The 15,549-nt window shown below is 42.2% G+C and overlaps 1 protein-coding gene across 7 annotated transcripts in view; it reads right to left on the bottom strand.

Moving 5' to 3' along the window:
• Positions 1-15,549, bottom strand: part of PRRC2C (proline rich coiled-coil 2C) — a 70,951-nt gene that overhangs the window by 20,339 nt on the left and 35,063 nt on the right. For 5 of the 7 annotated variants that reach the window (XM_017815655.1, XM_017815658.1, XM_017815656.1 and 2 more), the window contains 8 exons: positions 12,964-15,327; positions 12,138-12,346; positions 11,372-11,526; positions 10,608-10,950; positions 10,064-10,149; positions 8,972-9,160; positions 6,460-6,711; positions 1,326-1,415 (listed from right to left, as the gene is read on the bottom strand). In XM_017815655.1, the coding sequence (XP_017671144.1) occupies positions 1,326-1,415; positions 6,460-6,711; positions 8,972-9,160; positions 10,064-10,149; positions 10,608-10,950; positions 11,372-11,526; positions 12,138-12,346; positions 12,964-15,327 (3,688 nt within the window). The remainder of the gene's footprint in view (positions 1-1,325; positions 1,416-6,459; positions 6,712-8,971; positions 9,161-10,063; positions 10,150-10,607; positions 10,951-11,371; positions 11,527-12,137; positions 12,347-12,963; positions 15,328-15,549) is intronic. The other 2 variants (XM_017815657.1, XM_017815660.1) reach the window with 2 other exon arrangements.

The following is a 15,549-nucleotide window of genomic DNA, read 5'->3' on the forward strand; positions in this document are numbered from 1 at the left end:
GGGGCTTCAGGACCTTGAATTCTGAGATGTAGTTTGTGAAAAGAGGAAGCTTTTATAGACCTGCAAAGTCATAGGACCATGAAACAAACTAAACCAGATTTGCCATCCAATAACTGAACTCAGTTATTTTCTCTTTCAAAAGATGAAAGATGTGATACTTGGGGAAATAAACTTGACATAATGCTATTGCTATCCTTGCCTATGAAAACACCAACGCATTTCCTAGAAGGTTCAAAGGAAATGCATCAAAAATACTGCAGTGGCCAGTCTATCACTTCTAGCCATTCCTTTCTCCATTCATAGCACAGCTAATGGACTTCTACCGGATGAGATAAGGCTAATCCAAAAGACAGATACTGAAGCTCTGAAGCAGGGGATGGCACAGATCCTTTGTGGCCAGAAGCCCCTAATTCCTCTGTTAGAAATTCAACTCCCACATCCACAGGGATAGGATATCATTAACACAAAAGAATTCGGCCTTCCAAACTAACCACCAAAGGCACAAACCACAACACTATCACAAAAGCCAGCAGAAGAATAAGAAGTTCAACCAGTAATGCTTCAAAATGATGCTGCAGTAAGCTGAAAAGCATTTTTAGATGGCATTCACAAGACATCCTCATAAAAAACTAAGATCCTACTGTATGATTCTTCTTTCCCCAATCAGTGTGACTCTCAACTAATTCTATTTCTGCTACTCTAACAGCAAAAATCACAAGATCCAAGCTCCCTGATGTCCCAGCACACTCAAGTCACAACCCAGCTGGTTCTCTCAATCACTATGCCACACTCACATAGTCAGGATCACTGGCTTTGAGGACTGCAAACATCTCACCTCCACGGCAACTGAACACCTGAAAGCCTCCTGTCTGCTTTCACAAACCATTCAGCTGCTCCCATTCTATGCAGTTGTTGTGATTTCAGGCTACAGTTCAAAACTGCTTTCTTTGTAAAAGCCTTTTTTCAACCTCAGGTACAGAACTTTGCTACTGGTACCAGGGGTCAAGTCTCAACTGCTGCCAAGAACACACTCCCTTATTATGCCTGTCTTTGCTTTTTTAGAATTGTCCCTATGAACATCTCCACTTTCTGTGCTCTTTAGCTCACTGTGATAGTTCAAAAGACAAGAAAATACCCGAAGAATTCATGAGCAGGTACTAATCAAACCAAATGTCCTTCAGAGTAAGATTACTGGGTAACACAGAGCTAGTTCACATGAAAGGAACCTGTTGACTTGTTTACTGAAGGCACTTTTTGGTGCTTTAAAGAAGTGTGAAAATATTTTCCTGTCTTCAAAGTCAAGATGATCACTGCAATACACTTACGTTCGTCACCAAAGTCTCCTCCATTTTTGTACTGCTAGTAGCCACTGTGTTAGGATGAGAAGAAGGTGTAGTGTAGTCTGTTACAGACTCCTGTGAAGAAAAACAATTCCATTAAAATATCTCCCTTACCTAAATTAAGATTCAAATTTCTTGGACAGGTGTCAGCCTTCCTACAGGAGCTGTTCACCAAGCAACAGAAGATTAGAACTTCAAACCATTTTCTTTTTCTTAGAAGGCATGTCTGGCAGTCCTTCTTGCTGACTTGCTACTGAGGTCAGAAGAATTCTTGGGAGATTACAGTTTGCCTCATGACCTCACAATGTACATCTGGAGACAAGTCAAAACACAGTCTGTAAAGCAAGAACACTCAGAGCAATGTACTGCCTGGGCACTTTAATACTGAACTGTGATGGTGCAACCAATGATCATCTGACACCCAAGATGCTTTAGCCATCTGTGGGCACTTTTAGCCTACTTTAAAAGTAAAATATATTGGCTGAAAGCTTTCTGTAGCTTTAAATAAATACAGAAATTTCTTACTATGACAAGCAACGCTCCAGATTAAAAAGAACACAAAGGGATGGCTGCAATTTGCAAAACAATTTTCTTTTTCCTGTAAGTCTTGTTTCAGAAAGTCACAAGATTCTCTGGATGGTGCAGGCTACCTCCTCATTTCTGCACTGGGTAGTGACTTCAAAGAAGAAAAGCACTGAGGTTTCCAGTCTACCCAGAGGTTTTCCTTGAAGCTGGTCTGTCACAGTGAAGTGGACCCTACTGTGCTCAAAAAACACGGTCCACTGCCATGACCCTTGCTGTAGACAGTGACTAGTTGAAGATATAAAAGGCCTGAGGAAAGTGCCTCCTTGAACACTGTCAGCCCTCAGAGAATGACCTACAGTGGCACTGGTACTTCTGTGAGCCCTGTTCAGTGCTGGTTTGCAGTTCTCACCACTGTCATCTCCTGAGCATGTTCTGGACAGGCAAACAGGTGTTAGGAGAACCTGACCCAGAGACTTTGCCAGAGAAATGGTGTGATCCTGGACTAGCCAAGATCCACTCTCCAGCAAGCACTGCAAACTCCAAAGTTTTACATGTCTGAAGCTCAGGAAAGGCTCTATCGTCCATTCAGAACCAAACACTGCAAAGGAACTGAAGGACAAATTAGCAGCAGAACTATTCTTGAGTGCCTGGACTTGCCAATACATAACGATTTTGAAGGGAAAAACTATAAAATGCTTGTTTAATTGCATCCAACCAGTATGACAGTAAGTTACTAAAATAGTGCACACTCAATTTACTCCTCAAGTCTACGGCAACGTCTCCTAAAAAGCAATTAAAGCACTGAGATACTGACAAATAACAAAGAATCTTCCTTAAAAGGAGGAGCTCATTTTGGTAAATGACTAGGACAAGCTAAACCATAAGGGGTGAGAGGACACAATTTGCACATCAACTTACTTTTATACTGCTGAAGAAAAGAGAGAACTATTTTCTCCATTTAGTTACTTCCTTTACTTGTTAAACTGGTGAAATACAAGATATATGATGCTTCCCACAATCCCAACTACCAAACTGCAAGTTGCATATTTGTACTGAATTCCAACAGGCAACTTCAGACTGGATAAAACAAAGCAAGCACACAAGGCTGCTTTAATCACAAGGGCCTTCTAATGAACTGGCTTCTTGGTTTTTTTAGGATGTGTTCCTCAGTAAGAAAAAGGAAGATTTTACTGTAACATTATTAAAAATCCTTCAAGGTTTGGATGCAGTTTTTACAGGGGCTCAGCACTAAAATTCCTTACAAAAGAAATCAGATCAAGACTAATGGCAGCTTTCTCACTTTGCAAACTCACAGCACAAGAAACCCCTTTTTACTAGAATTAAAACCAAAGCACTGTACCAGCTCTGGTGCCCTCAGAAGTGTATGTGCAGTGCTGAACCATCCTATAAGGGTGTTTTATGTGCTGAACATGCAGACCAGACAAGGCTTTAGCTGTAAGAACACCACTCCATAACCTGTAGGTTAATAACCATCCTTCATTTCCTGGTACATTAGGTCCAGGAATCTGTTAGATATGGCTTAACACCATAATGTTTTGTAATTCAATTGAAGTGATTCTCTTGTACAACTGTTTGACTGAAAAACCCAACTGATTAGTTCATTATAAACTAGTAACAGCTAGAGCAAAAAGCTGTTCATGCTTTTTTTGGAGTTATCTACAAGTTATTTATATCTGAAGGAAAAGAACAGGCAAACCTTTTATAACTAGCTAATTTTCTCTTAAGAAGATCACAAAACCTCAAGTGACTTGATGGACAAAGGACAAGGCAGACCTCAGAGCTGACCTTGCTGTAAAGGATCAGAGTATTCTACAGGATTAATTAGCTATTTGATTTGCTCCTGATTTGCATAAATCACCCAAACTAGAGCTTGAAAGATATTCAAGATATTCTGAAAAACAGCCTGTGTCCTTTTAGACCTGATCTCTGTAAGACACAACTACCTGTGCAAATACTTGGTGCCCACAGCCAGGTACTGATCATTCCTGTGATCTGAAAACTTCAAAGCTTTAGACCATGGATAGGTGGGGAAAGGCAAGGGGTGAGGTGTGTTTCCCAATTCAGAAATGGACACATCAGATTGCCTTTACTACAAAAACACTGCAAAATCCAAGAGAAACAGTTGCAATTGCTCTGGAGCATCACACTCATGTTCTAAATAAACATCCCACCAGTAGGAGTTGATTTACATTTATACAGTTTCTAAGGTAAAACAGTCTTGCATGATTAAATGCACATGCTCTTATCAAGATGTTTGTTTTGGAATGGATGGGGTACTCTTACAAAGCTTCTGAAGGAGGACAGCTGGCTTTTACAGCCATTTAAATCATCAAATACACCAAGTGTGCCTTCCTAGAAGCTGAGCAATAATCTTTGAGAAGGATGTTAAAGAGCATCAAAAGAGAAGGTTTGCTAAAACTTCAACACCTGACACTAAAACAACAGATTTAAGATGTCAAAACTTCTTCCATCATTAATGAGCGACAGAAAGAGTACAAAGACAAGAAAGAGCAGTTGCAATACAAGAACTCCAAGGCCAGAGCAGTATTTGAACCCCTTTTAAAAGCCACTTAAAAAAGTAGCAAGGTTTATTGCAGGTTTATTCCTGCATAATCTAGATGAAAGTTATCTTATCCAATAAAGTTGCAGGTTGTTGGATCAACTTCCAGAGAATTAAATATAAAATATACCCACTTCTTTCCTAGAAAAAAATCAACTTACTGATGCTCCAGAAACTACTCATGACAGAGGAATTCAAAAGCAAACAAACCTGGTGCTGTTAAGACTGGACTATTTAGGCCTATTATTAAAGGCTTCTTTTAGCAAACACGTAATGAGGAAAAATTATATGCAACACAAACTGGAAAGTTTCCTTCCACTCTGGTCCTCCTTCCAGAAGACAGAATCTTGGTGCTTTAATTCTGAGGTAGTTCAAAGAACTTTGGCAATCCACGTAATCCACTAAGACTAGATAGGCACAAAATCCAGACTCTCCTTTTGAAGAACTCATCCTTTAAAAATACAATTGTAGAGAGTAAATTCTGCTGATTTTAGTAGAGCTACTTGATTATATTGAGTTAGCCTGCATAACAGAGATATGTTTCCTATTCTGTGTGTGGCTTAGAAAAAGCATCTCCTCCCATGTTGGGCTCTGGTCACAGGAGCTGGTAAGACAGTGAGAAAGCACAGGATAGAGACAAACAGCCTTCTTACCAAATACCCGAGCAAGCTGGTGTTTACTGCTCTACACCTCTGATTCTCATACAAGAAGGGCACTTTGTCCTTTTCTGGGATGAACATAAACCACTCACTGCTACTTACAAGACGGAAACAGGCAGGAAGGATGAGAAATCCCAGCACTGAATTTTCTCAAGTATTTGCCATTCCACTCAAAAATCAAGTTTACAGCTACCATGGTTGGACACAAATATCCTCCCTAACACTACAACAACACTTCATTGAGAGAACACACCATCTTCTGCTTGCATGGCACCTTGGCAAAAAGCTGCCAAAGCTGTCCTGTGCTTTGGTTTTTTCCAACTGCGGGTGACAAGGGTCAGTTGTGAGTGGTCCACATTTCAGATTCTTCAACTCTTAATGGAACCTTAGCAGAGAATCAGTTTTCCTTAATGGCATCAGATGATTCCTGATTAAGACTAGGATGACTGAAACAGCACACAACAAACAAAACTGCTTCTCAAACATACAAGAAGCACTTTTCCCTTACCAAAGAAGGTGTAACTATTAACTAGTAGCTACTCAAACTGTGGCTCTTTTACATTTGAGAGATGACAACCATAGCTCTTGCTCAAGAGACAATGCTGCATTCCCCACACAGGCCCTTAGGTAAAAAGGAGAGCACCTCTGGGGATGTTTTTCAGCCAGTGCTATCAATGCACCACAGCTCAGAACTGAGCTGTAGAACAATGAATACTGAGAGAAAGTCTCCATCTCACTGTTGAACAGCTATAAAGAAGTCAGGGTAGTTCTGTGCAAACTACTATGATGAGTCCTCAGTATCCTGAAGGAGTTCTGCCAGGGATATCTTGACAGTGTCTAAGCCCAGAGGACCTGATGAACAGACCCTTTAGGTAAATGGAACAAGCCTTAGCCAATGCCTTAGCATATTCCCAGTTTAGAGGTTTCTCTTTTCACAGAACAGCACTTATTTCACAGCTACAGGTCATCCATGCACTCAGCCAGCAATCATACACACTACTGCACTCCAGTTCTCTGCTGGAAGTCATCTTGCATCCATCACATTTATCTGAATTTACAGGCTCTGCCTACACCAGGCTCCAGTGCCACTCTCCACAGCAACACTCAGGACTGAGTGCTCCCATCCATACGGCAGCAGGACAGTTTAAAATCTCGCCAGCTGGTCTCTGCACAGGGTGTGACAAACAGCATGTCTCCTACCACTCCTGCAGAGCTGTTATTCAAGCAGTACTAATGTTTTATATCTGCTGTTCAATAGGCTCTGCTGTCCAGGTAACTACCACCAGGTGGCAATTACCTCACTGCAATCATATTTTACATACAGTGCTCAGTTATTTGTCAGTGGTTTTCTTACCTTTGTGTTTGTTCCAAACTCTGGAGCAGATACAGATATCATCGTTCCTATTTCCGTGCTCAGTTCACTCGTTGCTTTGGTTTCCTTTGTAGTGACAGGTTCTGGACTTCTGACAGAGGTGGGAGATGGCTTCTCCTGTCCTTCAGGCTCTCCCTGCTGGGCATCCTTCACCTTTCTGTTCTTTAAAGAACGCTCTTTCCCAATAGGACCAGGCTTATACTCTTTGTTTTCTACCGGACTCAAGTCTGGAAGCTAAGTTAGTGTTAACTTGTCAGTGATGTCTTCCCTGCTATGTCCTATCCAACAAAGAATACTCTGACATGCTTAACTGTTTAAATATAACAAAGCTTTCCTGAAGGGTAAGCATTTCCTAACAGAAAAATCATTTTACACTAAGTTCGCAATTCGTCCGTGAAATGTGTTAATTTCGAACATTAGTTATTTAAACCATTGTTTTTGAGCAATACATTTTTAATGTGAAGTGGTAGAGTTCAACTAAAATAAGACCTAGTTAAAATCTACACAGGAAAGTCAGCTTGACTGTCCTTACAAGAAAAGCAGAAAAAAATACAGAAAAGCAGAAAATACAGAAAAGCAGAAAAACATACAGAAGCCACATGACTGTGTATACACACCGGTTATTTTCATTTCAGAGAATCAGGAATTTACAGGGCCCCAGGAAACTAGAACAGAAGACCCTACCTTCATTTAAAGTTATCTTGACATATGGATGTTGGCAGCACTTTTCCCCGGGAACTGATCACTAAGGGAATATCCAGAAAAAATAAAACACCTACGCACAAGTGTTGCCTTCCATTGCAGACACCACGGTTGGAATAACTGCTGCAATTCAATAGTTCCTTTATGTGCAGCTAAACTAAAGCAGAATGAAGGGCCTTAGGGAGCCTGAATGCTCTGCTGTTTCAATAGCCATGTCCTTTCTGGCTTCACTACTGAGCAGAACAAGAATTCCTTAAAGGCAGTCCTTAAAATCCTATCCCTTAAGCTTTGATAGTGGAAAGACAGAAGCTGCTGGTATTGTCCCTATAAATACAAACCAGCTGTCTCAGCAGTAGATGGAGACTCTCTACAATATGATGGCTTTGGAAGGGTGGAGTTTCCCAAAGGCATTTGGTACCCTCAGGAGGCCAGCAGAGACTGGCTTTTGTGGGGGAGGAAGGAAACAAAGCAGGAGCCAGTGCCTGAGCTCTGAAACGCTGCAATCAGGAACATCAGGCCCACCTCACCCAAATAATTTTTGCCCTAAGAGTTTACAGAGGCTGAAATACTTCCAGGCACTTTAAGGTCACACTTAGAAAGGCAAATTGCTTTGTTTCAAGTATGATCCTCTTACGTTGCCCATATTAATTCAATACCAACCTCCAGTCCTGAACATAAGCTTGTATTTAGGCTTCACAGCAAACAATATCACCACGGGGGTGATGGGTGTGTAGGAAATGTTTGTTTGTTGGGATTTTTTTTTTTGCCATCAAGACAGTTAAAGGATTACAGCCCTCTCATCCAAAAGTGCAAAAAATTGTTAACCTCCAATTAATTTACCATTTAGTCACACATGTCTTTCAATAAACCCTGCAGGGTTCTTGATAGCTATAACCAAGCAGAAAAAAGGAACTTTCTACAACCATGCAGACTCCTTATTTAACTTTGGAGTTCAGCATCTGTAAGTGATTTTATGTGGGCAGTTTTAAGCATGCTGCAATATATCTGAGATATGGGTTACTGCAATTCACCAGCAGTTTTAACTACTGCATATTGTCTGCTGTATGGGTTTTACAGTTTGCAATAAAAGCCATTAGCTGCAACATCCCACTCAGGGTCTCATACAGAAGAAGTTAAATTCATTTTATGTGTGTGACCACACTTGCAGATTTCAGCTCTTTTTTTCTGGGAGGAGGGAAAAAAAATAACCAACCACCAAAAACCAACCAAGCAACACAAAGAAACACCCAGTCTTCTCGAAAGACAAAAGGGCTTTAATTACACCAGGACTGCTGCCAAATCTCAGACATCAAGAGGACTGAAATAGCTGATTCTAAAAGTCACCAGCCACGTTTATCTGCTGGAACTGTCTCTTTCTGGGAGGTAGAAGCTGGTGCTGAGTGGTAGTGATGCACAGATTACTGTGCACTGGAGGTGGAAATAACAGAAATGTAGCTTTCATGAATGTGAAAGATCCCCAAGTGTAATCTAAATGACAAAAGGAGAAGGTATTCCTCCTTATGAGTGGTAATAACAGAAATACAAGATGGTGATGATCAAACAGAGCCCCTAAACCTATTGTGGCCCTAAACCTATGGAAGGCAAGCAACAATTATTTTCTTAAACTGAGATAAGCTTGATTACCTAATTAGTATTACTCAGTTTTAGGAAATATAAAAAGGGAATGTAGTTTTTATGGGTCTAGTCCTGACTGAATGACTATTCTTTGTAACCTTCTTTTGGCTGAAGTTCTCTAAGTTTAGAAGTTTGTACTGAAATTACGACCCTTTACCTTTTGTGCTTTGATGGGTCCAGCCCGAGGCTGTTTCTGTCTTTGCTCTTTTGGTTCTGGTAACTTGTCTGTGGACTTCTCAGAAAGTACAGGGCCAATTTCATTGTCACTGCCACTGGAAGCTGGGGCTCCAAACTGAATAGTTTCTATACCAAGATCGACTCCACCTTCTTGTCCAGGCTTTGTCCCCTAGTTAAAAGGCAAACATTTAATTCATTATGAAAAATTTCTGTATCAATACAATGACTACGGTTCAGAAAAGAGCACAAAGAATGCTCAGCTGAAAACCACTAAATGGGTACTTTTATCTTCTGCCAGCAAAAGTATTATTTGTGACTGCAACAGATTTGCAAGAATAAACAATGTCTGAATGTACACTTCCTCCTCCTCAAGTACTGTATTGTTTATACAAGCTCAAGAAAAAAGCAGTGAAGAAATATGTAAACACAATCAAGACCAAGAGGCACAAATACAGTATCAAAATGTCCAGAGTCAGGTTCACAGCATTCTCCTGAAAGTTCAACACTTAATGTTCAATTCCAGAGGAACAGTAATAACTTTAAAAATATTTCCAGATCTGTTACGCAGTTAAAATGGTCTCCTAAGACAGCTGTCTCACATTCCTGCAGTTTAAAACAATTAAGACCAAGAAAGTAAAACCACAGCACTTTAAATGTAAAATTTAGGACTATGCAAATTCCATGGGATAAGCAGAGATAACACAGTTATAAAGCACCTACTGCTTTTTGCGCCTCCGATTTATGGAACACAAAAAAACCCATTTAGTTCCCTGGAGACATCCTGTTTGCACTACTGAACTCTACACAAGTGTTCACATGCAAACCTCGCAATATTTTTCCTCAAAAAATGTACTGAATAACAGGTAACAATAAAATCTGGGAAAGGCTGAATTTTTACCAACAGAACACTTTTTTCCATGCACTAGCCTGTATCCCGTGTTTCTGTGCTATCTCCTGACTGCACGGAATTTTACACATACTAGGCACACCTGGATAAATTGATAATCTGTACCCAATTCCAATGAGATCTAACTTGGGTAAGCTTCACACACAGTTACTCTTCTTCCCTTACCTCTGGAGATGTAGCTGAACCAAAAGATGTCAGAGGTTTGTTCCAGGCACTGACTGAAGGTGGCTGAGGTGGGCTAATGGGTCCCACTGACAATTAAGAAAAGAGATAAAAACACCCTCAGTGTTGCTAGATGCATGCAACTAAAGGTATCAATTGACTGAGAATTAAATTATAGATGTCTTGATTAAATAAGCTTTAATTAACCTATTCAGCAGTTAACTATATGCTACCAATTTAGCTGCTTTCAAGTGGGGCAATCATCATGTCTGGAAGCATGACCAAGCCTGACAAAACAGACTCCTGAAGGGAGTGACAGTTTGCTCATTGCTTGTGAATGAAGAACATGATAACATAAAATATTGAGTAATATTATACTGCAAAAACCTCTTTTCAGCTGTTACTAAGCTGAAAAGAATGCTGCCCTCTATTCTCTGTGCAAAATACATCTGCAGGTAAAAAGACATCCAGAGAGACAGCTGGCAATCATCTTTCTCTAACTACAGTGTTTGCCCTCCCCCCCGCAAATCCAGAAGACACCACTTACATTTTTTAGAGATGTCATTCAGAACTGCTGTAGGAGGCACTTTGCTGTCCCACAGTTCAGTTCCCAGACCGTTGTGAGCCTGGGTGTTCTGCAGGACTTTGCCTGACACGGTGTATTCCGTGCTGGCTGTGCCTCCTGCAGCCTGGCTTTGTGTCGGAACAGGAGCTTGTGGCTGAGCTGGAGACTGTGCCGGACACGGGGGCTGTGCCTGGGCTTGAGCCTGAGCTTGTGCCTGCTGTGCAGCTGCAGCTGCTGCCTGTTGCTGCTGCTTTTTGGCAAATCTGGGTGGGAGCTTGGAATTCTGACCTCTGCCTTTTTCGCTTGATCCTTTTTTGGTCCAAACCTGCAAGCAGAAGCCCATTTTATTCTTACAGCTGACAGTCTGTACAGACACCAACTGTTCATTGCAAAAAGCAAACTGATTAACCCAATCTTAAAGAAGTTTATTTTTTAAGGAGTATTTGATCACAGTAACAATGATTTCTCATCCATTTTCCTTTTGGAATATACAAGCAACAGGATCTTTATCACAGTATGAAAAATGGTGTTTTCAGTTTGCCAATTCCACCTGCCCGACAGTGCCCCATCAAAAAGTACAGAATCTCAAGATGGCTAAATGAACATTAATTTTATTAAATCTGAACAATTTTAATATTAAATGTAACTATAATACAGCTTCTTTGGAAGGAAGATTCTGCACACTTTAACAACATTCCCAGTACTGCAAGTAGCATTTTCCCCCACTATAAATGCTGGTCTTGTACCTGCACTGTTTGTTCTTCCTTCTTTCTGCGCTCTTCATCTTGCAAGCGTTTTTGCTGCTTCTTAGACACCACTTCTGTGAAACCATCATCATTCAAGTTAGATTGGGAGTCTTCAACTACTGTCACTTCAGGGTGATCATCAATGATCACAACACCTATAGGAAAAGGAAAGGTACAGATGCTGCTGTTTTAACAGCTTCAGGTGCAATGCACCAAGCCAAAATTGGCTTTAGAGTGGAAGCTACTGCCCCACAGACACAGATGGGAGCCCTGATCAATGGCAAACTTCTGCTTGCCAAGTGCTTTGCTGCTGAGCTTGAAGACAAGGAGTCAATATTTAAGAACTTGAAAACTAGAGGTTCCAGTACTAGATTCTCCAGGAAATATGAACTAAAACATAATAACGAATAATGAAAAACCTTCCTGGATTTTAGCTCTAAGCTTATCAGTGACATCCCCCTGCCTTTACCTGTGAAGGTTAACTAAATTATGGAATGTGGTGGAGAACGGTATGAATGACAAAGTCAAGATTAGATGATTGTAGAAAATTGTTTTTATCTGTACATAATAACATACAATGACATTTGCCAACTTGCAGAGGCACATACATTAATTAGACATGACAAAGGTAGCAATGCTCAAGTGTACAATTACTTTGGTGTTCTAAAAAAAATCACCCTTTTTTGTAAGATTTCAAACTTCTGGCTCTATATGCAACAAAACTAGCAGAACTACCGAAAATTATCAGCATATTAGCAATACATACTTGCGTAATTATTAAGATCAAATTGAGACAAGGCATCCACTTTTTCCTTAGGCTTCTTTGGACCAGCCTTTGGTTCTTCTCTCTTTTTGCCACTTGCATCCTTGGTGCTCTTTTGTCCTGCAGCAGCAGCACCTCCGTCCTCCTGATGTACAGAGCTGCCATTGGCGGGGTCAACACCAGGCACAGGTGCTGCCTGCTCTTCAAATGGCCTGTATTAGAAAAGAAATTCAAAAATTAAGCCACAGAGAACATTCATATCCCTCTGTAGGGCTGTAAGAGTCTACTGTGCAACTTCTTAGTAGGATCCAGACTTTTACTTTCAGCTCCTCAATGAGAAGCTCAACAGCAAAAGCTGTTTTGGGGAAATATCAAATGCCCTGTCAAACTTCCCATCAAACTCAGCATACAGGAAAATAAAGTTTAATCTAAATGACAAGCATTTCTCAACATGCTTGTCTGTGTTAGGTGATTGAACTAAAGTGCAATGCAGCAATTTATGTATTAACTGCAAAACTGCTCACACAAACACTTCTGCTTTCATCCAAATCTTGAGAATCATAGCTCAAGTCAGAAAGAGCACTGCCATTTTTTTAATTAGGCATTTTTAGCATTGTGCATACAAGAACACTCTGCTCTTAGCTTCGGGTTCCAAGTGTCTGTTTACAAACAGAAAAAACAGAAAGTACAGAGCCATCGGTGCATGTGTTAGTCTTACTCTCTTTTCTATCAGTCTACAAATCTAAATTAACTGCTTATGCTTTTAAACCACGAGAGGTCAACAGAAAGCCATGACCACATGTGGTTCCTCACAGGAGGTGGTACTCACCCTCTTTTCCCACTTCTGGGAGGAGGACCACTCCGCCTTTCACTCCTGGGCCCTGAGAAATTCCTCCCTGGTTTAGCTGGCCCATTGTTGCCACGTCTGTTTTGACGGTCTATCCCCGGCCGCTGACTAGAGAAGCTTCTCTTGGCTATTTCCCTTTTTGGAGCTCCGGCGTTTTCTCCTGCCTTTGCAGCCACCTGTGCTGCCGCATCTGCTGTTTTCTTCTCATCCCTCTCCCGCCTCTCATTGAAGTCGCTGCTTTCCGAGGCTGTTTCCCACTCTTCATTTGCCTGATCCGAAGAATTCTGGTTGGACAAGTCTGGCGTCTTACTTCCTGACACATCCAGAGCAGGGTTGGAGGGCTCATTAACTGCACTAGTAACTGTGGCACTTGTTGATGAGCTGGTTACCACCTCACTTATCTTGGATGCGGCCTCTCTCTCCTTTAGGCGCCTGAAGCGTGGTGGTTTATCTTGCCTTGGAGGCCGAGCAGGCCTTTGTCTTCGTGGCCTCTCTCTATTTGGATCAAACTTTCTCTCAAATTTTGGAGGTCTTTTATCAATTGGTATAGGACCATAATGCTCATTCCGTCTTGGAGGTTCCCCATCTTCCGGTTTAATGATCTCTGTTTGCCTTGGGTTCCACTGATTGTCTCTGTAGGCTGGTCTCCTGATTGTGGATGGACGTGGAGGACGCCCACCAGGATCCCGGCCACCACGTCTGTACATTCCCCCTCTGCCTCGTCTAGAAGGCTCTCCTTTAGGGAGAAATCCTGGTTTGGGTTTGTTGTCATCATCTCTTATGTATGTTTTCTCTAGAGATCTGTTGTCTACCCTGATATTGTTCTCGGGTTTGAATGACAGGGGCTTTGGAGGCTTCTTGCCATCAGCTCTTTCTTCTCTTTTCGGGTGCTTGCCCTTGATGACACTGTCTTTGTCTGACAGCAGAGTGTCACTTGCGCTCTCGTGCACTTCGCTGTCAGAGTCCGTCTCTGAACCATGCTGGCGCCGCCGCTTCGGGATTACCTCAAAGTCAGAGCTCTCACTACGAGTTTCACTCTCTTCTCTTTGCCTAACAGGCCCTGAAGGCACATGGTCTGTTCTAGGCTTAGGATCTCTGTAGTGTGGGTACTCTCTATTATGGCCTCTGCTGCCCCGACCACGCCCTCCATAAGAACCCCTGTAGCTACGGCCCCTGGAATAATACTCGCCGCGACCTCTGCCTCTGTATCCCTGATCTGGGAACCAGTCTCTATCTCTGGCCTCCTTCCAGTATGTCCTAGGTGGTAAGCCAGGCTCTCTCTTTACTGGCCTGGTTTCTAAGCGTGGTTTCTCCACAACCTCCTTGCTGACCACCTTCTCAGGCTGCTTCTCCTCCTTCGCGGCAGGAGCGGGCGGCTGCGTGTGGGGCTGTGGCTGCGCCGCCAGCGGAGCGGGCGGTGGTGCAGGGATGGCTGGGGGAAGCTGGGGAGTGGCCGGCTGGGCAGCTGGGAGCTGCTGCTGGACCGGGGGTGTGGGGGGCTGCACCACAGTCTTAGCTGCAGGCTCAGGCTGGCTGCCCTCCTGGCTCGCCGGGGTCGGAGCAGCATCCTGGGTTATCTTCTTAGCCAGAGGAGCGCTGCTGGAGGTGGATCTCTCTGGCTCAGCCTGAGGCAGTGGCACTTGAGGTGCTTCCTTTTTGTCACTTTTTTCAGGTTTGCTTGTTTTTTCACTAGTTGTCTTTTCTCCTTCTTTTTCCTTTCTCTGCTCACGCTCTTCTCTCTGCTCACGCTCTTCCTTCATATCTCTAAGCACAGGTTTTTTAATAGGACCTGATCTTCTGACTGGTCTATCACCACCCTCGTCTCTCCTGCCATAACCTGGCCTAGGACCCCATCTTGTTTCAGACTTAGGTTTGAAAGTTTTCTCAGGTTTTGGTCCTTCTGATGTTCTGTTATTGATCAAAATTTCTTTTTTCGGTTTGATCTCAAGTCTCTCAATTGTCTCCTTTGCCTCGATAGGTCTGTTATTTAATTTAGGGATATTTGCTGCTGTTTCATTCCTCTGGTCTTCTGATTTTAGAGAGTGACTTGAACCATGGGAAATGCTTCTCTTTAGTGAAGAGTGACTTTCCCCCACAGGCACCAATTCTTCTGGAGAGCTACGTGTAACTTTCTCATTCACTCCTTCAAAATTAACTGCTGTGTTAGGTGTGTCAGTTTGGAGAGGTTGTACATCTTCCAAAGGCCTGCTTGGGAATTTCTGTACCTCTACCTCTCCCGATTCTCTGAAAAATTCTGTCTTTGGATGAGAGTCCAACTGGTTGTGTTCTACAGGATAAGCACTGGCAGGGACAGCAACTCGTTCTTGCTCCAAGTGTGCTTCAGACCTAAGGAAAAAGCAATTAAGAATGTTAGTGTGGGGGGAAAAAATTTACTCATACGTATACTCACAAATCAAATAATTTTCTATTAAGGATTTGTGTCAGTTCTAGGAAGTAACAGGCAATAATTTTAAATGAAGCCCCCAAGTATTGCCCAGACAGCAACAGAGCAAAAAGAATTTTTGAATACTTCTAAGACACAGAGGAAAAGCTTTCCTGACCATCCAT

The sequence above is a fragment of the Lepidothrix coronata genome, unplaced genomic scaffold (assembly GCF_001604755.1).
Source record: "Lepidothrix coronata isolate B3197 unplaced genomic scaffold, Lepidothrix_coronata-1.0 Scaffold52, whole genome shotgun sequence".
Classification (NCBI taxonomy): Eukaryota; Metazoa; Chordata; class Aves; order Passeriformes; family Pipridae; genus Lepidothrix; species Lepidothrix coronata.